The 27793-nt window shown below is 37.0% G+C and overlaps 2 protein-coding genes across 5 annotated transcripts in view; one reads left to right on the top strand and one right to left on the bottom strand.

The window, feature by feature from the left end:
• LOC143020707 (arrestin domain-containing protein 3-like) overlaps positions 1–27793 on the bottom strand; it is an 80099-nt gene that overhangs the window by 19238 nt on the left and 33068 nt on the right. For 2 of the 4 annotated variants that reach the window (XM_076177373.1, XM_076177376.1), the window contains exons 1-4: positions 26377–26513; positions 6624–6752; positions 5867–5989; positions 2107–2318 (exon numbers count right to left, since the gene is read on the bottom strand). In XM_076177373.1, the coding sequence (XP_076033488.1) occupies positions 2107–2318; positions 5867–5989; positions 6624–6735 (447 nt within the window). In that variant the 5' untranslated portion in view covers positions 6736–6752; positions 26377–26513. Of the gene's footprint in view, positions 1–2106; positions 2319–5866; positions 5990–6623; positions 6753–26376; positions 26514–27211; positions 27400–27793 lie in introns of those variants that run through there. The other 2 variants (XM_076177374.1, XM_076177375.1) reach the window with 2 other exon arrangements.
• LOC143020510 (protein FAM200A-like) lies at positions 22106–22558 on the top strand. The gene has a single exon (XM_076176938.1). It carries the CDS (start codon positions 22106–22108, stop codon positions 22556–22558), a length of 453 nt encoding a protein of 150 aa, XP_076033053.1.

Genomic DNA, 27793 nt, shown 5'->3' with positions numbered 1-27793 from the left:
TGCAAAATATGAACTAACTAATATACTGAAATAGGAAATATAGTAATTATGGGTGATTTTAATTCAAAAGAAATAAGTTGGGAAGAAATGACAGTGAAAGATAGAGAAGACCTCTGGGGCAACATACTTGATATGACCATTGAATACACAATGACTCAGTGGATAAAAGAAAATACCAGATACAGAAACAATGAGGAACCATCAAGACTGGATTTAATACTTACATCAGAACCTGAAACTGTGGACAGAATTGATTACAAAACTCCAATAGGAAAGAGTGACCATGTACTAATAGAATTTGAACTAAAAGAGGAAATGGATGAAAGAAGAAATGAGAAAGATAGAAAAGGAAGACGTATGTACAACAAAACGAATTTTGAGAAACTTAAAAAATTCTTTCATAATGCAAAATGGGAAAAATTCCTAAATGAAGAAACAAGGGTGGAAGAGAAATGGAATATACTAAAAGAAATTTATATTGAGGGAGTGAACAAATATGTACCACAACAAAATCAAGAAAGAGTATACATAAAAAGCTGGTTGTTCATTTTTTACAAGTGGATGGAGGTAGATGCTGATGTTCCACTTGCTCTCTAGCTATCAAAGGAAGAAATTGTTAGGATGGTAACAACTCCTGATGTAGGAAATGAAAGAAGTGATGAAGAAGAAGTAGATGACAGCACTGTACAAGCTGAAGATAGGATTTCCCTGGATGAAACCATCAAACTCGTGGAGAAATTTATTGCTGCACTTGAGCAACAGCCATTTATTTCTGAGCAAGAAATTATGTGGATTTACAACCTCCAAGGAAAACTCATCAAAGAGAAGCCCAAATGCATAAAACAATGGAAAATCCAGGCTTTTTTTAAGAAAATGTCCGTCCCTACACCACAGCCTCAGCCAACGTCACCTCAACCAGGACCTTCTAGTGCACTGGACCTTCCTCTACCTAACCTAGGAGCAGCACACCAGCAGCAATGAACCCTACCTCAGAAACATCTGATGTGAGTTTACCTGGATTTTTACATGACGACACATCCGATAAAGACCTAATCCCTGATATCACCCTTGCCACTGATAAAACTCCATCCACTTCTGTAATTCATCTCTGCAGTGATGGTGTGGGTTCTACAATTTGTGAGCAGAAGAAATCACCTACCCTTGGTAAATACAGTACAGTACTATGACTCATTTCTGTATCTATGGTTTCTTTTTATCATTTACCTGTACCTTTATTTCCTTATTTAACTTCTTTATTAACTTCTTTAATGACTACTTAATTAATTTCCTTATCTCTAGTACCGTTTTTATTAATTTACAATGAATTTCCACATAATCCATAAAAATTGATTATCCGTTCCTATAAAAATCCCGAGGATTTCAGATAATCGAGACTCGACCTGTATTAGGATCAATGAAAGTGACCTTTGACAACATGGATGAAGAAATGGTAAAGAAAATAGTAATTACACTTATAACACCTAAATTGGAGTATGCTGTGACACTATGGGCACCTAGTAAAAAAAAAAAAAAAAAAAAGGAAATTAGAAAGAATTCAATGAGCAGCTACAAAAATGGCACCTACACTCTCAGATTTGACATACAAAAAAAGATTGGATAAATTACATCTATCAACACTGGAAGAGAAAAGAAAAAGGGGTGATTTGGTGATCATTTACAGAATTATGAAAGGGAAGGAAGTTCTTGATAGAGACGACTTATTAATATGGGACAGAAGAGAAACAAAGGGACATGAGAAGAAGCTAAAGAAGGACAGTTACAGAAGAGATTTGAAAAAAAATAGCTTCCCACACAGAGTGATTTATGTCTGCGACAAACTAAATGGGGAAACAATGAATGCCAAAACTTTACAAGATTTTAAGAACAAACTGGTTGTGGAGAGATATAAAAATGGGTCACTATGAGCATAGCTCTCATCCTGTAAAACACAACTAGGTAAATACATAAATATAAGACAATCTGGAATCTTTTGCAAAAGGAACCTTCCTAAACTCGAATGAATCATTTAGTGTTTACTTTATACCAACTGTCACTGCAGCAATGGACCTAAGGATACACAACTATATTATCTATCTTACCACTTACAATAACACCTGGAAGAGTATTGAGGTCATAGAGGCTGCTAACTGACACAAGCTTTGTACATTCTTTGTCTAAAGCCATGGGAAGATCAAGTGCAGCCGAGACTTCATGCAGTATCTTTCCATACTTGGATTCAAATGAAGAAGGAATGTTGGGAGGCAACATAAAACTAAAGTTGAATGCGTGATTGCCAGGTGGTAACTCAGTTTCATTTCCTGAAAAAAGAAGAATATGCATAAACTCTAGGAACATCCAAGAAAGTGATATAGTCCAAACTGGAACCAGACAAGAATTTTAAGCACATTCATTTTGGTTAAGTATGATAACTGAAGAGTAAGAGAAAGAATCCCTATAGCATTGCACCACTCTCATTTTTCTTTCATGTGAGAAGTCTTCCATCCACTTCAGCAGTTTGCCCTGTATTCCTCCTGCAGTTTCTTATTCCTTTAGCAATTTCTTATGTGGCACCTTATCAAAAGCTTTTTTCAGGTCTAGAAATGCCCAATCAGCCCATCCATCTCTTTCTTGTATTACATCTATTAACCTTGAATAGAAACACATCAAGTTTGTGACACATGATCGTCCTTGTCTAAATCCACATTACCTTGGATTACATTGTTTTTTTCCAAATACCTTACCCATCTACTTTTGATAATTCTTTCATAAATTTTAGCTACCATTCTTGTAAGAGAGACCAGTCTATAGTTAGTAGGGTCTTCCTTGTTTCCCCCCTTATATACTGGTATTATATTTGCTCTTTTCCAATCTTCTGGAACTTTTCCTTCTTTCAATGAACTGCTTATCAGACTATGTATTTTGTCTTTTAGTTCGTTCCTGCATTCTCTCAAAATCCAGTTTGCCATTTCATCTGGTCCATGTGATTTTCTGACATCGAGATTACTCAAGTGATTCATTTTTTCTTTCCTTGTTACTTCTATCTCTTTCATAGGGGGAGTTTCTCCTCCCACTCGACATCTCTAAATTTTATGTTCTCCCTCACAAACACTGATTTCAAATGCTTGTTCATAATTTCTGCTATTTCTATTTCCTCTGTGTATTCAACTCCTTGTAGTTTCACTAATTCTTGTTTCTTTTTCAGTTTGTTGTTTACAAATCTATAAAATAGTTTTGGCTGATCTTTACATTTTTCTATGACATCCTTTCTGTATTTTCTCTTTTCTTCTCTGCGCACTTGTACATACTGATTTCTATAACTAGTATATATTCTCCATTTTTCAGGTCTTCTGTCTTCCATTTTATCCAAACTTTATCCATTTTGTCTTTTAACTCCCTACATCTTTTGTTGTACCAACATTTTACATATCCTTTTTCTTGTTTTTGTCTTGGAACATACTTTTCCACTCCTTTATAAATTTTTGTCAAATTTTTCCATTTCTCTTCTACTGTTGTTTCCTCCTTGTGTATCCTTTTCCAGTCTGCTTTTTGAAAGAGATCTCTTATTTAATCAAATTTGTTTTTCCGTACACCAATCTTACCTTTCTATATTGTTTGTTTTTTCCATGTATTTTTCCTCATTTAGTTCCAGTTCTACTAATATGTGGTCACTTTTACTTATTGGTGTCTTATATTCAATCTTGTTCACTATTTCAGGTTCTGATGTGATTAATTGGTCCAGTCTTGATGGTTCTTCCTCGTTTCTATATCTAGTATTCTCTTGTATCCATTGTGTCATTGTATGTTCTATAATCATATCAAGTGGTACATTTCCCCATAGGTCGTCTCTGCCTTTCACTGTCATCTCTTCCCAGGAGATTTCTTTACAATTAAAGTCACCCATTATAACTATTCTTTATCCATCTTCCATTATCTTATTTAGTGTTATCCTCATGTCTTCTAACATATTTTTGTGTTCTTTCTTCCCACAAAGCCGTTTTAGGAGGCATTTAATTTACCACAAACTTCCTGCTCTTCTTGTCCCTGTCCTCTATTTCCATCATAATCATCTCTACTCTATTCTTTCCATATGTAACATTCCTCACATTTATATCCTTAGTCAGGAACATAACTCCACCAACTTGTTTTACTTCTCTGTTTCTAATCCATTTATTATATGCACCATGTCATACACTGTTGGGTGGTAATGGACCTTTCAAATTTGTCTATGCAATTCCCATTATGTCAGGTTCTTTTTCCTTCAGGTAATCATTCAGTTCATTCAAGCCTATATTTGTGAAAGACACTTTTAATTTTTTGTTACCTCCATCCTGTTTTCTGTTTCCCTTCTGTTTTTCTCTGCTATGAACCATTTCCTCACTTTCATATCCACTACTCTCCAATAGAATTTCTCTTTGTTTGACTCTGTTCTCTTCTCTTTTCTTTCCTTAGCTTCTATTCTTTTTGTTTTCTCTTCCTCTCTTGCCTCTTTATTCATCTCTTTTTATCCATACCTGGTAATACTGACAACTTTTTGCTAGTTTTCGTTTTTTTTTTTAATAACATATTCTCTGCTGTTGATTGTGACCTGAATTTAACCTTAATTGGTCTGGTCTTGTCTATATTGTATTTCCCCAATCTATATATTTCTTCAATTTCTTTCCTAATTTCTTTTTCATCTTCTTGAATTATTTTTAATGCCTTGTTTATTTTTCCTTCTCCTTTACTCTTGTAGTCCTATTTGGATTATGCTTCTCTTCCATTCCTAATATAATTATACATTTCTTTTTATCTGCTAAGTCTCTTACTATATTCTTCTTCTCTCTCATCACTTTAATAACAGTGTCCTTAGTTTGTTCTTTCATCTGTTGTTTCACTATATCTCTAAATTCAATTTTGTTATTCTCTTGGACTTTTTTCCAACCACTTACCTCTTTTGTTATAGACTCTTTATTCTCTTTATTATTGTTCTTTAATTCCTCATTCTCATCCTTTACTTCTCTTAATTGTCTTTTTAATTCTTCTATTTCTTTTGTTAGGTTTTGATTTTCCTTCTTTAGTTCTTCCAGTTTATCAACTCTTTGAGTAATTAGTGCTAGTTGGCTAAACCTAACCTCCCATGCTTCGTTCGTTTTTGTTAGTTTCTCCTCTAGACTTACTAGTTGGGGGAGGTTGTCATTTCCTCCCTCATTAAATCCATAGAGGTAATTATCTCCTCTTTCTATTCAGCTGCTATTATCTATATTTCTACTTTTGATACCTCTACTAACCTGTTCGATCTTGTCTGTGTCATCTGCTCAATTTTTGTTTACATCCCTTCTGATGTCTAAGGCCTGTTCCTCCCCTTCCTCATTTTCTTCCATTCTCCTCGATAATCCCTCCCCTTCTCCTTTTTCTTCAACTGCTCACTACACCACGAGCTTTCCCCTTCCCTACTAATACAACACAGCTATTCCCTTGTCGCTGAAATCCATGAAAATTGTGTTTTTTCTGGAGTTGCAATCTTCACTGTCAATCTGACTCTGTGTGTGTGTATTTACCTATATGTAGTAGGAAAGGAGCAATGCTCATTCAGTCCTCTCTCCTATGCTCTAATTTTCTAATATACCTAGACTCAAATTCATGTATGGTTCCAACTTAATCTATATCTTTGACTTCCAATTATCATATTTACATTTGAACTCTATTTTTGTTCCAGCTTGGGCTCTATCACCTAGTAAGGTATTCCACACATTCATACATCTTATTGGAAAACTATATTTCTTCACATCCGTTTGACATGTGGTCTTTCTTAATTTACTTTCATATGTGTGTGTGTGTGATAATTAAATACAACCAAAGCTTTAGGTCACAATGGCTAAAATCTTACCATCTCCCCAGACATAGTACTTGGTGTTGTAATAACATTCATTGGATTTGTAAGTTTTGGTACTGTCACCTTTATCCTCAGTCCAGCGTACTTTGCTGTACCCCTTAAATTTCACCTTCACACCTGTAAAAGAATAAATTTCTCAAAACAAATGCTCATAAAGTTTCAAGCTGGGACTCTCTCATGTAGGAAATGATCATCAGCCCCTTGTCTGGGATACCCATATCAACAACTGTTGCCTCAAATGTCAATGACTAGAATACCATGACCTCACAATGGCTGGTAATGGTCCTTGGGCCTTCTCATAAATTTCTGGCCCCCAACTTTCACCTCATTAGTCCACATTAAAAAACTGGCAATGGTATTTTCTCATTCTAGGCAAAGTTTGAAGACAACAGCAAATCAATAACACCAACATAAATAATAGAGTAACCCTTTACAAAGCCCTTTCTTTTAATCAATCAATCACTCCATTAACCTTGATCTATTTTGCAGAAGACTTGCAGCCTTCAGGTAACCAGCAATAACCATTTCTACTAAACATAAAATGGGAAAATCCAAACAACCTACAAGTTCTCCAACAAAACTGAGAGTACAGTACAGTTTTTGTATTGGTGCATACAATATTCATACTAAACTATTATGGCTATTATGGCTACAAAAAAAAAAAAAAAAAAAAAAAAAAAAAAAAAAAAAAAAAAAAAAAAAAAAAAAAAAAAAAAAAAAAAAAAAAAAAAAAAAAAAAAAAAAAACTTACCACGACAATTCTTTGGAGAGGTATTACTCAGTTCAATCCTCCCAGTGATGGTTTGTCCAGGAAAGTACACAATATCAGGATAATCCAAAATGATGTTTATGGAAGTTGGCATTGTTCAGCTGAAAATAACTATCAAATACATATATGTTTTAAAAATATGGGAAAGCAGTAGGACTGAATATGGATGGAGAGATAGTTACAAAGTAGGGAAAGGTAGTGAATGACTAATTAGTATGGATGTGTTGAATATACCAAGAGTAGAAGAATATCTGAGTACCATAAGAAATTGTATAATGCCAACTTATACCGTATTTTCCGGCTTAAAATGTGCATTGGGTTATAATGCGCACCCATGCACTTCGTTATCTCAGTACACAGATAGTGTGCACCGACGTATAACGCGCATGCCCGATCGCATTTGTCTATAACGCAGTTTTACCCCGGTATTTATATCATGTGAACGAGGTTACATGGAGAAGTATTTTTCATTGGCTAGAGCCACCGCTGGGAAATCTGTTGATTTGTCACTAAATTAAGTGTCAGTTTACGCATCAATCAGGACACAACTAAGAAAAAGTCGGAACTACATGTACCGGTATATGACTCATGTTGTGCGTTGGTCCCTTATTACTTTATAGTTTAAAAAGTTTGTAGGAAATATAATCTAAAAAAAAGTTTATTGAAAGTAAAATATACAGAAAAAATTTGGGATTTTTACAGAAAATGTTCATTTTATATCTTGAGGAAATAATTCGTCTTTACCATTTTTTATTTAATACTGAAACAAACTACAGACTGTTTCATTTTAGCTTTGAACCTGCAATGACAGTGGTGAAATAGGACAGTCTCTCATTGAGGTGACGTTTAGTTTATATAACTCCCGAAAGAGGGTGTTGTAGTCAGGTGTTTGACACGAGTTTATGAACGGCCGCAACGGAATTTGTACTATACCTAAAGTGAAGCAACAAAGCCAACATAAAAATTCAAACTAGGATGCTGTGAACATGGGCAAATATCATGAATATTGATCATGTTTCATGGTGTTTAGGCCTATTTAAACATGAAAATTAAGATTCGATAGATACCTATACCAAATATTTATATACGGTAGCCCATGCTGGCGTATTCTTTCATGTCACCATGGCTGCTGTTCTTGTTCTCACGGAACGTCATGGAGAAGTGTGCCTCCCAACTTTGTGATGGCCAACATCGTCACGTTGTTGTGAAAAAAATTACACACAGCTGCAGAATTTTTATCGTAGGCCGTAGATAATGCACACCACCGGATAACGCGCACCCCTCATTTTTAGGCCCTTCCAACGGAAAAAAGTTGAGCACTATACGCCGGAAAATACGGTAAGTGTAAAGGTTGCAAACTTGAGTATACAATAGCAGAAGGCACAACTGTGTCAGTATGTTGCAGGCAGTTAAAACTGCAATTTGTTATTATCTATATATACATACATACATATACCAAGGCTTTTTCCCCCTTACAAGGGAGGTAGCCAAAAAGGGAAAGGCATAAAAACACTCCCACCCATTTCATCCCTAAATACAATCCACACCCCTCCCACCCTCCCTCTCATCTGAGCAGCTCCTGGATGACGGGTCATCCCTGCACCTTGCCCACTGCCCTGGGTCAGAAGCAGTGTCTATACTTGGTGAAAAAACGGCAAATGATTTAATGACTAAAAACTTGATTCCACACTGTTTCAAAAGCTTACATGGCAAATTTTACTTCTTTTATTTCACTCAAATATCTATTTCCTGTGGTAACTCGCATGCCTAGCTAGCTCATTTATACTATCTTTTGTTGTTCTTGAATTTTAATTGTGTGCAAGTGTTTTAATTTGTAATCATTCTAATTTGTGACATATGAAGGTTCTTCCTTATAATGGGATGTCTTATCTACACGAATGTACAATTATTTAGCAACATTACTTATACAGTATATAAAAAACTCATTTTTTCTGTACCGTACTTAATCTTTAAATGAGATGGTTTCAATATCAATTCATTCACTCTAAGCATACTAAAAATGTGATGAAAGTTCTCTACTTTAATAAAAGACTAAACTACTGGTGTCATCTATTCTTCACCTTTACTTTCTTTTAGTATTTTTACTCCTTTAAACCCATCTGCACCCCTTAAGTGAAAAAATAAATAAATAAAATAAACTCATTTTATTAAATTAAACTTGGGCTTGTATAAAAAAAAGTATAACAATTCTGTTCTGCACAGCACATCTCTCTGTAGTCATATGCAATAACTATTTCATTACCCCTTGATTTTAACCTCTTCAATACGAGTCAAATTCTTGTGCACAGCATCATATGCCTAATGTACAATGCATCACACTACTTGCATTATAAGATATAAAATCACAGCTGTATTACTTGTTCTCTTTTACTATGACTAATAACAAACACAGAAAATGTGATCAAACCAGTTCACTTAATTTGAGGGTCACTCAACTACAACTACAAAATAAATACAATCAATGCCAGCATCCTCGTATACCCACTTACCTCATGACGCCTATGTAGTTGTCATTGCATCAAAGAGGTTAACCTTGACTAATGTGTTTTACTTTTTCAATCATCTCATCCAAGATATCAAATGTGTCCTGAATAAATATTATGTATCATCACAACAATGGATTGCCCCTATTTACACATGTTTGATTAATCTGCTTACTTTTTTCTTTTTATGAAACAGACCTTGTGCTGTATACCTAGTAGATGCAACATTTCTTGATTATTCCATAGCTTTTGATATGAACTGTTTATGTCACCAGCTGAATGCAGTACAAGGGGTGTCACTGGTTGTCAGCCCTCTTTGTATTTAAAGGTGTATAGACAAACTCAAAGTTAATAAAACACCAGGGCCTGATGGTTGGCATCCAAAAATCTTAAAGGAAATGAAAAATGAGATTGTTGTTCCATTAGAAATTATTTTCAAGAAATCCATCATATCCGGAGATGTCCCAAGAGAATGGAAGCTAGCTAACGTTACTCCCATATTCAAAAAAGGTGACAAAAAGAAACCAAATAACTATAGGCCTATAAGTTTGACTTCAATCGTAGGAAAAATAATGGAAACTATCATCAGAGATGCTATCGAATATCATTTAGAAAGTAACCGTTTGATAAATGATAGCCAGCATGGTTTCAGACGGAAACGTTCTTGCGTAACTAACTTACTCGAATTCTACAACACAGTTATCTCGAATTATGACAAAAGAAACAATATAGATTTAATATATCTAGACTTTGCAAAAGCTTTTGATACCGTCCCACACGAAAGACTACTTACTAAATTAGCTCTGCATGGAATAAGTGGTAGCCTATTAGGTTGGACTAGTAATTGGTTGAAAGGTCGAAAACAGAGTTGTTTTAAATGGAAAAACTTCTGGATGGAAAAGTCTTGCAAGTGGAGTTCCTCAGGGTTCCGTTCTTGGGCCACTTCTATTCATAGTATATATAAATGATATAGACCATGGACTAAAATCTACTGTTTCCAAATTTGCTGATGATACAAAACTGTGCGGAGTGGCAAATGATCACCCAAACCAATTAGATATTCAAGAAGATTTAGATAAATTACAGCAATGGTCTGAAAAGTGGCTAATGAAATTTAACACAAGTAAATGCAAGGTAATGCACATAGGTAAAAATAACAGTAAGTATGATTACAAGTTATTTGGAAATTCGTTAACAAAAGTGGATAGTGAAAAAGATCTCGGCGTAATTATCAGTAACGACCTCAAATCATCCAAGCAGTGTATTTCAGCCGCTGAGAAAGCAAATAAGATTCTGGGATTGATTGCGCGATCTTTTGATTTCAAAAGTCCATCACTCATTAACAAGCTATATAAATCGTTAGTTCGTCCACATTTGAAATATGCTGTTTCCGTATGGTCACCGAATCTCATTAAAGACATTGACAGACTGGAAAAAGTACAACGGCGAGCAACAAAACTGATTCCAAATATAAAAAATAAATCATACGAAAATCGACTTAAGCACATGAATCTGTTTTCCCTAAAAAAGCGTAGACTCAGAGGTGACTTGATACAGGTCTTTACGATTTTAAAGGGAATTGACAACATCAAAAGTGACCAAATTTTCACATTGAATGAGAATCAGACAAGAAACAATGGTCTCAAACTGTCCGGAAATAGATTCAATTTGGAAGTAGGTAGAAACAACTTTGCCAACCGTGTAGTTAATGAATGGAATAAACTTCCTGCACAGGTAGTGCAATGTAGTTCAGTTCGAAGCTTTAAGAATCATTTAGATAAATACCTAAGTAAGATGCTGTAATGATTATGATTTATGTTATATTATTTGTTTTTGTTTTGTTATAATTTGTCTGTCTGATTTTCATTTATTATTAGTTATATGTCAATTTATTATCATTTACTATTTACCTGTTTATTATTTTTACTATACCTATGCATTTATTTATGTATTTTATTTGTTATTTACATTATTATAGTTTTTATTTATTATTAATATGATTTTTTTTTTCATCCGACCTAGATATGGATCAAAAGGTCTCCTGTCAGCATGCTCCGCCTTTGTAATCCTTTGTAATACAGATGAAGATGACAAAAGTGTTTTTGGGCTCAGTCTAAAAACCAAATATCAGCCCCTTGTGGATGAATCTCCAAATGGAAGTGAAAAACTTATCAAGATTTGAAGATGGGCACTAAGGAGAGGACTCTGATGACCCTATCATAGGACCACTTTGTGCTGGTACCTGTCAATGGTCCCTGTGCTGTCTGTAATATAAAAAATGTAAGTGTATATGTACAGATAGAGAATTACATGCCAGATTCACAGATTAGGTGGAAGTGAAATACCAAATGAAGATCATGGGAAACATATACCAGTCTGACCAGCATAAAACTGATTACATGATTTACAAGGTAATTTGTACACACCCTTTATCACTATTGACAGAATTATATATGAACAATTCTCTTACAGTGTTCTTATTGTTAAAAACTACATAATAAATATGTGATGCCTTGCAGGTTCTCTTGGTAAGGTAAAACTAACATTTTTTTCTTATTAAATTTTTTATTTGACTTGGGGTTGTAAAAGGTTCTTTTGGCACCTCAGGGCACTGGATTGAAGACAGCACCAACACAGAATAGGCCTGGCCACAGAATCAAATTGCTGTAGATGCAACCAGAACACAAAGAACACTAACACCTATCCATCGGCTCTGTGAGGTTGCGTATTGCTGAGCTCCATTAATTTACATTTTTTTTGCCTAATTACTGGTCTGTAAGTTACTATATAGTGTTTACATTCTTTGCTGACTGCTCCTAGCTCCCATATTTATTTGCATAGTTCCTAAATATTCCCAAAATGGCACATAATGATGGAAACATAGGACCTCTGAACAAAACAAAGTGATGGACAGTTGTTAGTGATGATGATCAAGCACTTCGGTGTGACATGTGCAATTTGTGGTTCTATATCAAGTGCCAAAAGATCTCCTTAAAACTGTATGAGGAGGACAACTGTCCATGGTATTGTAAGAACTGCAAGCATGGCACCAAAAATCTAAGGATACAGGTTATTGCAATCCAACATGAGAATGAGGCAATCAAAGCTACACTAGAGAGAGTGACAGCACAATGTTCAACTAACACTATATAATTATCTAACTTAAACAAAAGTCATAGATACAAATCAGAAGATAAATGATCTCCACAACTCATTGGACATACATTGACAAAAATTGAGTCACAAGACAAATCCCAACTTACTACATTCAAGGAGAAACTGGAAGTGAAACTTAACACTGCCAATGATAAAACTGCAGCCACAATACAGGCACTCAAGAAGAAAATCTCTAACCAGCCAATGTTAAGCCCAGAAGCTACAGCCCCATCACTTAAAACAGGCCTAGGGGGCCTAGACATTATGACAGGGTCTTGCAGAACTGGAACAAATTGAACTGAGGAAACTGAATCTCATTATTCTATATTTACCTGAACAAGAGAGTCCCGAAGCCAATATCCCATTTACCACCATGATCAAAGATGAATTTAAATTAATCACCAAGGTGACCAAGACAACCCAACTAGGCACAGTAGGAAAGAAGACTGCCAAGGATAAGGATTATAAGGATAGGGCATTAAAGATAGGGCTTAAATTACTTGCAGATAAGAAATTAATCCTGTCAATGGCTAGGGATTTGAGAGAGAGTAGTCATGATATCTAATGTTTTTATTAGACCAGACCTAACCAAGAACCATCTAGCTAAATCAAAAAATTTGCAAGTCACACTTAAGAATCTGAGGGAATCCCACCCAGGAAAAAAGTAGATGATAAAACAGGGAAAAAATCATCGAGGTCAAACATTAATAAAAACAAGGCATGCCAGTAACAGTACTGAAAAAGCAAGGTCAGCTAAGCCACTTGGAGATTTTTACAAAGGATTACAAAGGATTACAAAGGCGGAGCATGCCGACAGGAGACCTTTTGATCCATATCTAGGTCGGATGCGAAAAAAAATCATATTAATAATAAAATAATAAATAAAAACTATAATAATGTAAATAACAAATAAATGCATAGGTATAGTTAAATAATAAACAAACAGGTAAATAGTAAATAATAAACTGACATATAACTAATAATAAATGAAAATCAGACAGACAAATGATGACAAAACAAAAGCAAATAATATAAGATAAATTATAATCATTACAGCATCTTACTTAGGTATTTATCTAACTGATTCTTAAAGCTTCGAACTGAACTACATTGCACTACCTGTGCAGGAAGTTTATTCCATTCATTTACTACACGGTTAGCAAATTTGTTTCTACCTGCTTCCAAATTGAATCTATTTCCGGATAGTTTGAGACCATTGTTCCTTGTCTGATTCTCATTCAATGTGAAAATTTGGTCACTTTTGATGTTGTCAATTCCCTTTAAAATCTTAAAGACCTGTATCAAGTCACCTCTGAGTCTACGCTTTTTTAGGGAAAACAGATTCATGTGTTTTAGTCGATTTTCGTATGATTTATTTATGATATTTGGAATCAGTTTTGTGGCTCGCCGTTGTACTTTTTCCAGTCTGTCAATGTCTTTAATGAGATTCAGTGACCATACAGATACAGCATATTCCAAATGTGGACGAACTAACGATTTATATAGCTTGTTAATGAGTGATGGACTTTTGAAATCAAAAGATCGCGCAATCACTCCCAGAATCTTATTTGCTTTCTCAGAGGCTGAAATACACTGCTTGGATGATTTGAGATTTATTACAGTAATATAGACAATTCATTAATGAGCAAGTACAACTTACTATTAGCACTCAACAGTACTCACGACTATGATATAATACTACTGACAGAAATAAAGCCCACGATAGGTGCCACACCGGACTGGCAAACAATGGCCATTCCTGGCTACGATTTATTTACATCTGACCTGACAGCTCTTAAAACAAGAGGAACGTGTATATATATTAAGAGCATACACAAGGCCAGGCAAGTAACACCAAAAATTCCGGGGGTATACAAAGACAGTGCTTAGGCAACAATAAAGGGACACGACAGCAACAGTCAATTGGTTGGTGTCATGTACAGGAATGGAACACCGCATCTAGCAAGCCTCATGGACCAGGACCTGCATGGCATTATAATTTGGGAGGCTTCCTGTAACTACTCTCACACACTGATAGCAGGTGATTTTAATCACCCAGTGATTTCATGGACTCCATTCCCAGTGCTTCCCCCCAGCATAAGCCCAAACAGTCATCACACCAAGTTTGTAGAGTGCATTCTTACACCAGCATATTCTACAGCCTACGAGGTACAGGGATGGCCAAACTCCCACCCATGATGACCTTGAAAAGGATCCAAAAGGAATACGACAACAAACCTGCAAGTGGGATCTGCACTAACAATAAAGCTTTTTGGAACTATGTGAACAGTCATTGCAAAACTATAAGAGGTATACCCAAACTATGAGATGATGAAGACAATTACACCTCTGATGACAAAGGGAAGGCAGAGGTACTAAGCATACTATATACAAAGGTATTTACTAGAGAGGATATGTCCCCTTTCCCAGCATTCACATACAAGGAATCCCAGTCAGAATTAAGAGTTACACTAACCATGGAGAGAGTGATGAGCAAGTTCAAATCACTCAGAGTGAAGAAATCATCAGATCCGGACCAGATATATCCATGAGTTCTTCAAGAACTAAGTGAGTGCTTGACAACTCCCCTGTTTATTCTTTTTCAAGTAAGTCTCAAAAATGAAGAAATACCAGAACAATAGAAGCTCACAACCATGACACTTATCTACAAGGAGACAAATCAAACCCAGCTAATTACAGACCAGTTTCACTGACATCAGGACATAACAAGCCATCTGAAAGCAAACAATCTTATTTCTGCACAACAGCATGGTTTTACTACAGGAAAATCCACTGTGACCAACCTACTTGAGGCAACTGATATCTGGACTGAAGATTTGAGCCATAACTTGCCAGTTAATGTTATATTTTTAGACTATGCCAAAGCACTTCATACATTCCCTCATGAGCTCCTACTAGTACAACTACACACATTGTGCTACTCCCCTAAGGCAGTCGTAGCTCCTCTTGGGGATCGGTGCCACCTGCATAGAGCCGGTGGCCAGGGCTGGTTGCCGCTGTTTGGCCCCCAACTCTTGGGGTTGGGGAGTGGTCCCACGATGTAGACGCTGGAGTACCACAGGGCTCTGTTCTATCCCCCATGCTCTTTAATCTATACATGCATGACTTACCCACACCAGACACCTCAGAAATACAAATCTCTTCCTATGCAGACAACATAACAATCACATGCACACATCATAACACAGACAAAGCTGCAGAAATAATCCAGCCATACCTTGATACACTCAACACATGGTTCATCATAAACAGACTCGAAATAGCTCCAACCAAATCTACAGCAACACTTCTCACCAACTGGACAAAAGAACACAAATGCATACCTCATCTCTACATCAACAACACTCTAATACCACACACAAACACACTGAAAATTCTTGGTGTAACATACGATACATCCATGTCTTTCAAACAACACATCACAAACATAAAAAACAAATGCACACCTAGACTTAACGGACTTACGTCAATCACTGGAACAACATTTGGACAAAACAAAGAAACTAATACAACAATATACAAACAATGCATATGCTCAATGATGAATTATGCAAGTCCTGCATGGGCTCCTAATCTCAGTGAGACACACCACAACACCCTTCAAATCATACAAAACAAAACCCTAAAAACAATTACAGGCTGCACAAATATAACACCTACAGACCATTTACACCATGAAACAAAAGTCCTCAAAGTCAAGGACCACCTCAACATGAGAGGCACACAAACACTTGCCGCAACCATCACAAACACATCTCACCCGCTACACTACATAGCAGAACACCCACACACACCAAGAAACATTAAAATAACACCCAAAGACCTGTACCACACACAGATACTCTCTTCTCTTCCTCCACAACCACCAAATACCAGCCTCCGGAAACATATTCATATTCCTATCACTCACCGCTCCATTAACACACTGAAAGACAACACATTGCTGCATGCCACCCCCTGATATCCACCCTTCTGAATCCTCTCTCCCATGAAAGGACAGAGTCCACCTGGCCAGACTGTGGTGCACCCACCACCCAGCACTTCTAAGCTACCAGAAGAGGCTGGATGACCGCATTGTGAACAGCTGCCCAGGATGTAACACTTCACCCCATACCATACAACACATAATTGAAGACTGCATTATATACAATCATGCACGCAAACAACACAACATACACTCTATAAAGGATTTGTGGGAAAATCCAGTTTCGGCTGTCGCATTCTTTGGGGAGACGGGACTGCTCGGACAGACAGTCTAGGGAATGACAACAACAACAACTACACACATTTGTCATTCAAGGTAGTGTACTCTCCTGGATTAGAGGATTTCTTATCAGTAGAAAGCAGAGTGATGGTCAATGGTGTGATGTCTGAGTGGTCTGAGGTGAGCAGTGGAGTGCCCCAGGGCTCAGTGCTGGGATCGCTCCTCTTTAGCATATTTGTTGCTGATGTATCACACCTTTTAAACAACTTCATATCGATGTTTGCTGATGATACGAAGATCTACAAAATTATTGAAGAACATGACTCTATTGGACGTCTGCAAGATGATATTGAGAAACTCCAATCCTGGGCACATAAAATGCAAAAGCTTTTCCACCCAGAGAAATGTAAAGTAATGCACCTTGGATCAAATAAACCTCAATGCTCTTACACAATGACCATGGTCAACAACACACTGCATCAACTGAAGATTGCAGAAGTACAGTAGAAAAGGACCTAGGAGTAGTGGTGGACCAGCAGCTGAAATTCACCAACCACATACAAGCACAAGTTAACGAGGCTAACAAAGTACTTGGGGCAATGAGGCACACATTCACAGCTATGGACAAGATTGCATTCCTGCATTTGTATATAAGTCTAGTTCAGCCCCACTTGGAATATGCTTCCACTGTATGGAGTCCAAGATCGAAGAGACAAAGATACATAAGAACAAGTTCAGAGACATGCCCTAAGATTGGTCAACAGACTGTCTCCCCTCTCATTCAGAAAAACTCGCAAACCTTCAGCTGCTCACTGCATTTTCGATGACTACAAGCTGATGTCATCCAAGTCTTCAAGGTATTAAAGAACACCAACCAGGTCAACTATCAATGAGAGTATAATTCCTGTGGCTGATACACTTCTCAAGAGTAGGGGGCTATGACCTTGGGAGTTTGTGAACTTAGGTTGTCACTAGGGTAAGAGAACAAACCAGTGGTATATGTTTCTTTGTTTATTTAGAGTGTGTGTATTGTTTGTGGGAGTTCAAAGTTGGATTACTTGCCTTTTAGCTGACCTGATATTTGGAGCAGCTGCCTCAAGAATGTTCTCTATATTCAAACCTTGAGGATAACTCAGTACTGTTAGGCACTTCCTTCTAGGGCTGTACTTCTCATCTTAGGACTTACATGATTGGCTATGGACAAAATACTAAAACACATTTGGCCAATCATAGTGTAAAAAGGGTCACCGGTGTCATGTGATGTATTTAGTCCTCCAATAAGGGCTTTCAGAAAGGCTTTTGGAAAGGCCCTACCTTAGCACAATTTAATTATGTTATGGTTTTGCTAGTCTCGAGTGGGGGCCACCCTTGCTATGCTGGTGTGTCCAAAGCAATGAGAATCAGTTTCTCGCATGGCAAAACAATGTTCCAGCCATCACTCAGCACACACAACTCAAAACTACAAGTACATCATCAACCAGGACCAAGGAAGAACTTCCTTTTAGCCTGAGCTACTGAAGAGTGGAACAAACTAAGCCAGGACAAAGTGGATGTTATCAACATTGAGACTTTTAAGAATAAACTTGCTAAAGAATGGGAGCATAAGGCAGAATTATACCAGTATAACGTTTCATACTAAACTAAGTATATGCCAAGTGTTGCTGCATATACAGTATATACGCTACAGTATGTGGTCTTATTACCCGTGAGGGTACCTACTATAATGACCAGTACTAAAGGTAAATAATTATCTAACAGAATTATTTCAATTGTGCACACCTACGCAATATAGCATTAGAAAATTAAATATCAATTTTGTAAATTGTAATACATGAACGTAATATGCGATTTTCTTGGCGGATATAAATAAAAATAAAAAAAAACTGCTACAAGCAAATCTGCTAACGAACGAAGCCGCTAGGCTACGGTCCAAACGCCATGTTGGTCTGTCCAGTCCAATCACTGTCAGTTAGACCAGAGGTTCTCAAAGTAGGGGTTCCGACCCCCAGAGGGTTCACGATATAATTTTGAGGGGTCGCGATCGAGATCGTGCAACCCCTCCTCCTCCTCTGTCTCAAAGTAGGGGTCCCGACCCCCAGAGGCATCACGATATAATTTTGAGGGGTCGCGATCGAGATCGTGCAACCCCTCCTCCTCCTCTGTCTCCCACTACCCATCCTAACGCGTCTATAACTCGCCGTAGCAAGAAATGGCCGTTAAGGCGGAGCCACCACCCAATGTTGCCACATCTCCTTACTGTTCTTTCACTTGTATGCGACCCCAAGAAGTCCTCCACTGACGGTATGGTGCAGGAAACAGCAACCTCACGCTCCCTCGCTCATATGCCAAGTTTACCACTGGGAGAAACAAAAACTTCGGAAATACACCAACTTTGAATAGAAACACAAAGAGAGAAAGAAAGACAGAGGTATGGTGATAATGGCAACACTGGGGATTTCATAAACCACACCCTAAAGGCCATTTTTCGATGCTTTAAGCATATTACTTGTCAGTAAATGGTAGATGTGCCTGATGTTCGATAATACATCATAAGACCACGTTATGTATGCATGCTTTCTTATGCATGCATATTGATAATAGTTACCGCTTTGCAATGTGCGTCCTCACTTCAGAAAATTCTATTTTAGAATTATTCGTGTAGTTACAGGTGGCATATGCACTCAGTAAGGCGTGTATTTTGTGAGAAGGCCGTTAGTATCGTTTCGAAAGGTTCGTGTAACTCTACTCTCGAGACATCGTTACTCTTTAGCCCGCGCCATAGAACGGTGGTTAATTCGTAGATCTACAAGTAAGGGCACATCAGCAGATATCACTGAAGCATCCGATGATGTTAATGCCGAGCAACCAAGCACGTGAAGTGGGAATGAAGGCCATGACGGTAATAACGCAAAAACATACCAGTGTGATCGACCATCCAAGCGCCGAAAATATCAGGAAGAATTCATACAGTATGGATTTACTTGCTGTTAGTGCTGGGCAAATACCGCTAATTTCAATACCGGAATTACCGGTAAACAACAATGCCGTTACCGGAATTACCGGTAATTTACCGGTAAAAGACTCGTGAGGTAGTAGTGACGTCCCAAGTTCGAGTCGCCTTTATGACTTAAATCTAAACAAATTTCATCCTACTATGGTGTGTAGTCACAAGTTTTGTAACGTCGTCACTATAAAAATCCTGCGCTCCGAGTCGTTACTCCAACTCTCGTGGGCGGGGAGTAGGGAGGGGGTGCGTGTAAGGTCAGAGCATTACCTCCTCTCCCTCAGTGCATAGGCCTACGCACCAATCCCCCCTCCCCCTCTCACACTCCACTTCCGTCTCTATGTAAGTGCAATTTCATACAAAGAATATATTTTTCACATAGAAACACAATTTCATTAAAGAAAAATAATTACATGCATCATTTTTACACATTACACATAAAAATTCATTTCCAAAATCACCCATTTTTCATTTAGTCAGGACAAAGTTTTTTTGTACAATTGAGGTTTTAAAGGTTTTGTGCGAGATGAATTGACATATGTAGGTCATTTTCATAATATTTTTTTTTACCAAGTTCCTCTTATATTAGGCTCAGGAACACAATCTCAACCCTTTGAATTTCTGTCAAAGTTTTTATCAATTGTTCATAGTTGTCATTTTTGATATTGGAATTACGTTAATTTTGTATTAGCAGGACTCTACGATCCCTATATTTATATTATAGTACCTTTAAATGAACAAAAAACACACATATGTTTTATTTTAATTTTTTATTCTGTGCATCCATTTGGATACATGCCCACCGGAACATAGGCTGACTAATCGAATACGTACATTTTGCACTGAACCTCTGCGGGCCGAGATGCGAACAAAACGATCTAGCACGACTGTTAATTTTCATATTCGAATACGTACATTTCGTACTGTGCATCTGTGGGCCGAGAAGGGAGCAGGACGATCTAGCACGTTGAATACGTTCCTGTTAATTTTCATCCTACGTAGGGCCGTCAGTACTGTCACTCAGTACCACCAAGCCGAAACGTGCTTACCACTCTCTGAGTATTATGGGATAGCTTATCGGTTAACGGAGCCTAAACGGTAGCAGATTTTTTGCTGGTAAGCTACCGTCAAGGTTGTTACCGATAAAACCCGTAACTACCGGTAGCTGCCCACCACTACCGTCACTCAGTACCACCAAGCCGAGACGTGCTTACCGCTCCACGAGTGTTTGGTATAGCTTATCGGTTAACGGAACCTTAACGGTAGCAGAATTATTGCCGGTAAGCTACCGTCAAGGCTGTTACCGATAAAACCGGTAACTTTACCGGTAGCTGCCCACCACTACTTGCTGTACAGTTTATGATGTTCATCATCCTCAGTGTGTGCTGGTTTGAGGTTCTTGCACACGAAAGCCTGAAACCAGCAAAAATGAAAAGACACTTGCAAACCAAACATCCAGATCATGCTCAAAAGACGACTTTTTCCAGCGAGAGGAAAAAGATATACAAGGACAAAAGCAGGTGATAACACAAAGAACAACTCCAGCCAAAGCTCAAACGGCATCATATGCGGTTGCATACCTAATTGCACAGAAGAAAGAGGCACACACAACTGGTGAAGACCTCATAAAGCCTGCTGCAGTGGCAATGTGTCGAGCTATGCACGGAGAAAAAGTGGCCGATGACCTTGATACCATCCCTCGGTCAAACGACACCGTAAGGCGGCGTATTCATGACATTGCAGATGATATTCGGTGTCAACTGATGGAAAGTGAAGAATGTGAGGTATGCTTTGCAGATTGACGAGTCGAATGGCATCTCAAATTCTGCTCAGTTACTCGTATTCATAAGATACTGTTTTGATGGAAGACTTCATGAAGACGTTGTTTTGCTCTACTCTGAAAGGAACATGCACAGGGGATGCTATTTTCACAGAGTTAGACAGCAAGCTACGTGAGATGGGATTGCCGTGGGACCAGTGTGTCGGTGTATGCACAGGCGGGGCTGAGGTAATGCTAGGTAAAAGGAAAGGATTAAGAGGAAAAATCATGTAGGTGGCTCCTAATGTGAATTTCACTCATTGTATTATTTATCGGGAAGCTCTTGCCAGTAAGGCTCTTGTTCCAGAGCTAAACAGTGTTCTTGAAACTGCAATTAAAATAGTCAATTTCATAAAGTCACGGCCACTGAACGCCAGATTGTTTGCCATACTCTGCTCGAAACAGAGGCCAGGTGGCTCTCCCGAGGCAAAGTTCTCACACGCCTGTATCAGGTGAGGGATGAAGAAGTTCGCCTCTTTCTTCCTTCTTGAATGTGGGTCCACACTCAGTGTTCGTTTGTGTGACTCCCTATGGATAGCAAAACTTGCATATCTTGCAAGCATATATGAAAAACTGAATGAGCTGAACTTGTCACAAGGCCCAAACACAAACATTTTGACAATGTCCGACAAAGTAAATGCATTCAGAAGGAAGCTAGAACGATGGTCTGTGAGATCTGAAGAGGGAAATGTTGAAATGTTTCCCTTGCTGGAAGAATTCGTTGAAGAGAATGAATTACACGCATGTTTGGATAACATGAGAGGAGCCATCGCCACTCACCTTCGAAGTCTCTTTGACCACTTCAAAAAGTACTTCAAGGAAGAGACAACCCTACAACAACATGACTGGATTCGACAGCCGTTCACTGCTACCGGGAGTCACTTACCATCAGATCTGGAGGATGCCCTGCTTGAACTTTCGAGTGATGGAACCTTACGGATGCTATTTGATTCGACAACACTGGACAAGTTTTGGATATCAGTGGCAGAAGAATATCCAGGATTATCCAAGACCGCAATGAATGTACTGACGCCTTTCGGATCGACCTACCTTTGTGAAGTTACATTTTCCGCACTAACATACATAAAAAACAAGTACCGATCACGACTCCGTGTCGAGGATGATCTCCGTGTTGCGGTTTCCAGCATCGCCCCAAGGCAAGAAGCAAGCCCATACTTCCCATTAATAATGGTAAGTTGTTCAGCCTAAGACGGTGAGAGAGAGAAAGAGAGAGATCCATACAAGCTTACATACGTACATGCATATATACATACAAACGTGCGCACGTACATAGGCTACATGCATACATACATACAGACATGCATACATAGACAGGCAAGCATATACACGGAGACGGAAATGCGTTATAGTGACCTTTTGGTCCATATCTAGGTCGGATGCGAAAAAAATCTTAATAATAAAATAATAAATAAAAATATAATAATGTAAAAAAATAAATACATAAATAAATAAATGCATACGTATAGTTAAATAATAAACAGGTAAATAGTAAATAATAATAAATTGACATATAACTAATAATAAATGAAAACTAAACACACAAATGATAAGACAAAAACAAATAATATAAAATAAATTATAATCATTACAGCATCTTGCTTAGTTGTTCATCTAACTAATTCTTAAAGCTTCGAACTGAATTACAGTGCAGGAAGTTTATTCCATTCATTAACTACACGGTCGGCAAAGTTGTTTCTCCTACTTCCAAATTGAATCTATTTCCGGACAGTTTGAGACCATTGTTTCTTGTCTGATTCTCATTCAGTCTGTAAATTTTGTCACTTTTGATGTTATCAATTCCCTTTAGAATTTTAGAGACCTGTATCAAGTCACCTCGGAGTCTACGCTTTGTTAGGGAAAACAGATTCATATGTTTTAGTCGATTTTCGTGATTTATTTTTGATATTTGGAATCAGTTTTGTGGCTCGCTGTTGTACTTTTTCCAGTCTGTCAATGTCTTTAATGAGATTCGGTGGCCATACGGAAACAGCATATTCCAAATGTGGACGAACTAACGATTTAGCTTGTATGAGTGATGGACTTTTGGAATCAAAAGATCGCACAATCAGTCCTAGAATCTTATTTGCTTTCTCAGAGGCTGAAATACACTGCTTGGATGATTTGAGGCCGTTACTGATAATTACGCCGAGATCTTTTTCACTATCTACTTTTGTTAACGAATTTCCAAATAACTTGTAATCGTACTTACTGTTATTTTTACCTATGTGCATTACCTTGCATTTACTTGTGTTAAATTTCATAAGCCACTTTTCAGACCATTGCTGTAATTCATCTAAATCTTCTTGAATATCTAATTGGTTTAAGTGATCATTTGCCATTCCGCACAGTTTTGTATCATCAGCAAAATTCGGAAACGGTAGTCCATGGTCTATATCATTTATATATACTATGAATAGAAGTGGCCCAAGAACGGAACCCTGAGGAACTCCACTTGTAACATTTTCCATCTAGAAGTTTTTCCATTTAAAACAACTCTGTTTTCGACCATTCAACCAATTACTAGTCCAATTTAATAGGCTACCATTTATTCCGTGTAAAGCTAATTTAGTATGTAGTCTTTCGTGTGGGACGGTATCAAAAGCTTTTGCAAAGTCTAGATATATTAAATCTATATTGTTACTTTTGTCATAATTCGAGATAACTGTGTTGTAGAATTCGAGTAAGTTAGTCACGCAAGAACGTTTCCGTCTGAAATCATGCTGGCTATCATTTATCAAACGGTTACTTTCTAAATGATGTTCGATAGCATCTCTGATGATAGTTTCCATTATTTTTCCTACGATTGAAGTCAAACTTATAGGCCTATAGTTATTTGGCTTCTTTTTGTCATCTTTTTTGAATATGGAAGTAACGTTAGCTTCCATTCTCTTGGGACATCTCCGGTTAAGATGGATTTCTTGAAAATAATTTCTAATGGAACAACAATCTCATTTTTCATTTCCTTTAAGATTCTTGGATGCCAACCGTCAGGCCCTGGTGTTATTAACTTTGAGTTTATCTATACACCTTTTAATTTTTTCTTTTGTTATATTTACCGTAGTAAGTTTACCTTAGACTTTTCACAGGTTTCAGTTTGGAGTTCACTTTGAGGTGTTTCGTTTACGAATACCGAGCTAAAATAATTGTTTAAGATATTACACATTCCTTCATTTGAATATTCAAGTTGACCGTCAGCAGATACTAGTGGACCAATGTGATTCCTAACAACCTTTTTATCTCTAATGTAACTATAGAATTCTTTGGGATTCTCTTTAGATTTATCAGCGATGTTCATTTGGTATTGTCGTTTTCTTTTTCTAATTGTCTTTTTTAAATCTCTCTGAATTGATGCATAACTTTCATAGTCTTTAGATGCACCCGAGTTGTTGTTGGGGAAGTGGGTCGCAACTCTATCGAAGTAGGGGGTCGCAGGCAAAAAACTTTGCGAACCCCTGAGTTAGACGATGGCTTTCACGTTTTGGACCGGGTGTTCTCCAACTCCAGGTGACGTTAATAAGCGATATTACAAAGACAATAGGGCTTCTTTAGATTTGTTGTGAAAACACGGGGTTCCGCCGTCGTCTGTCGCCCGAGGCACAATAATAATCAGGCCGTCAGCATCCGTGACGATGACACCAAAGATCTAACAAGACCATGATTCAGTGACACAAAAATGTTGTCTCTGTACTGGGAGTGGCGGTCAAGTAGAACAAAATGACGTGATGTAGTAATGGTCAGGGGCAAATGATTTCAAGGCGAGTTCATTCATCCAAAAAGAAAAAATAGGTTCTACACGAACTGCGTAATGAGCGACTAGAGTACATTTTCTATGGAAGTTAATATATATATATATATATATATATATATATATATACTTTATATATATATATATATATATATATATATATATAATAATAATAATAATAATGATTAATAATAATAATAATAATAATAATAATAATAAAAATCAAACTGTAACCATTATGACCGATAGTGCATACGAATTTTCGGTATTTTGTGCGGAGAATGACAAAATTTGCCCCATCCAATCGAACATTCCGTTGATTCCTCCACGCTTACTTCCGTCCGGCTGCAGTGGATGATAAATATCGAACAGTCCTAGCCACAATTTTGTACCGTTATATGTTTACAACATTAATGTATAATACAACCATTGTTTCTGACACTTCTTAATGTATATTTTGGCATAATAAAAACTCACTTTAAAGCAAACAAGAAAACTGAAAGATTCCCACCCAAAAATGATGACATATATTTTATTGATTAGAAATTATTTGACGTTGTTCCTCGTTTCCCGCAATGTGATACTAGCAAAACCAATTCTTTCGGCAAATTCAATACCATTAAAGTAACACAAATATAAATCTGGAATTGATCACCGCCTCTCACTATATCTATCTGATTACTTGTTTATGGGAAGCTATGTAGCCAAAAAACCTTTGGGCATGCTCATGTTGGTGAATAGTGCATAATTGTTATCTTATGGCTTAAAATATAAACGAGTTGTTCAATAACACTCCATAATTGACATACTAAATATAAATTTTCAGCAACTTAAATAACGCATAATTGTTGTTATCTTATGGCTTAAAATAGTACAAACGAGTTGTTCAATAACACTCCTTGATTGCCATACTAGATATAAATTTTCAGCAACTTAAATAGTACATAATTGTTGTTACCTTATGGCTTAAAATAGTATAAACGAGTTAGTTCAATAACACTCCTTCATAACATATTAATTAGATATAAATTTTCATCAACTTAAACAGTGCATAATTGTTGTTATCTTATGGCTTAAAATAGTATAAACGAGATAGTTCAATAACAATCCTTCATTATAATATTAGATATAAATTTTCATCACCTTAAACAGTGCATAATTGTTGTTATCTCATGGCTAAAATGATAAAATAGTATAAACGAGTTAGTTCAATAATATTTCTTAACTGACATTAATACTAGATAAATGTTCAGCAACTTACAAGCACAAGAACGAACGTAATACAACGTCTCAGCTCTTCTCCCAGAATAGGTACGGTTTATCACGGCCGTCTGGTCCACAGGATGTTAAAATTTTCTTTGGCAACTGTGTTAGTTCAAGTATCACTAACTGCATACACACTGACGCACGAACATAACGTTACGTGTCTTCTACTGACTAAAGTGTATAAAACATTATAATCTTATTGAATAACTCAAGCAGATTGTCATGTAACCTATCATCAGTTGCAATGAATTTTGAGATGAGGTCCTGGGATCAACGGCCGAATTTATTATTTAAGTAAATTGTATTACATTATTACATTATGTCATCAATGGCTGAACTGTTTATTAAGTGAATCTTACTATTACTGTAGTTATTATCGTTAAAATGAAAATAACTGTGTTTATAGATATCTTATACACAGATGACATAGTTTAGCTTTAAAAATTATTTTTAGAAATGTGATTTATCCTGTCACAAAGCGTTTGTCGCCAGATAAATTACGTTGCTCACCTTGGAGGTCATTTGTTTTCACAGTGTAGAATGATTCTCACGCATTTAGCGAACTCAGTTTATTTAGTAAATTGATAGCTGAAGAATCAGGATAAAGACTGAGATACAACAATTAAGCATTCTAGAATGCTTACTGTATGATCATGATGGCAGGTTAGATGACGCAACATTTTTTAAAAGCTGTCGAGTGGAAAATTCTTCTGGGTATAACGTATTATACAAATTTATTTATTTTCTATTGAAATGGAGTGACCTATATGTTTTATTTATTTATACGAAAACATTATTGTGACCTGCCCCACGAAAAACGTTTCACTCACCCAATGTCGGACGTACTATCTTAATAGATACAAACTTCCTTTCCACACTCCTATCAACTGCGTGCCACACAATATACACCTACAATGGAATTAAATTCACATGTTTTTTTGTGTTATCCTCGGCAATTGTAATTTCGAACTATGTTCTTTTTCATTATCTGTATTTCATGCATTTGATTCATTGCCAAATAAACTTATAATTATTATATTATTAACCGTCTGACTAACTGTCACACCTACTCTTCGCTCTTACCTCCTTCACTGCACCCAAGCCAAGCACTCCCGCGGCCCTGAGCCCCTGACGCCAAAGCCCTTGAAACATGGTGCATTGGCATTTGTTTGATTGGCACCCAAGAAATGCAAGGTTACAAATGGTAAATATTATTATCTTTCAATTGACGAATGGAAGGGCAAGATGTTTGTAACGCCTCTGTAGAGTAGTATATAATCAAGAGCACCTCCTATGAGAAAAATCAAATATACCAAATAATGGTGACTTGGGAAATATGATAAGCCTACTGACTTAGTAAGTATTGCTGTCACCACCCAAGTCGATTATGTGTGTGTGTGTGTTTATATATA

This window comes from Oratosquilla oratoria, chromosome 40 (assembly GCF_046742065.1).
Source record: "Oratosquilla oratoria isolate Oo_2021 chromosome 40, ASM4674206v1, whole genome shotgun sequence".
Taxonomy (NCBI): domain Eukaryota; kingdom Metazoa; phylum Arthropoda; class Malacostraca; order Stomatopoda; family Squillidae; genus Oratosquilla; species Oratosquilla oratoria.
This window is presented reverse-complemented; position numbering and strand designations above follow the sequence as displayed.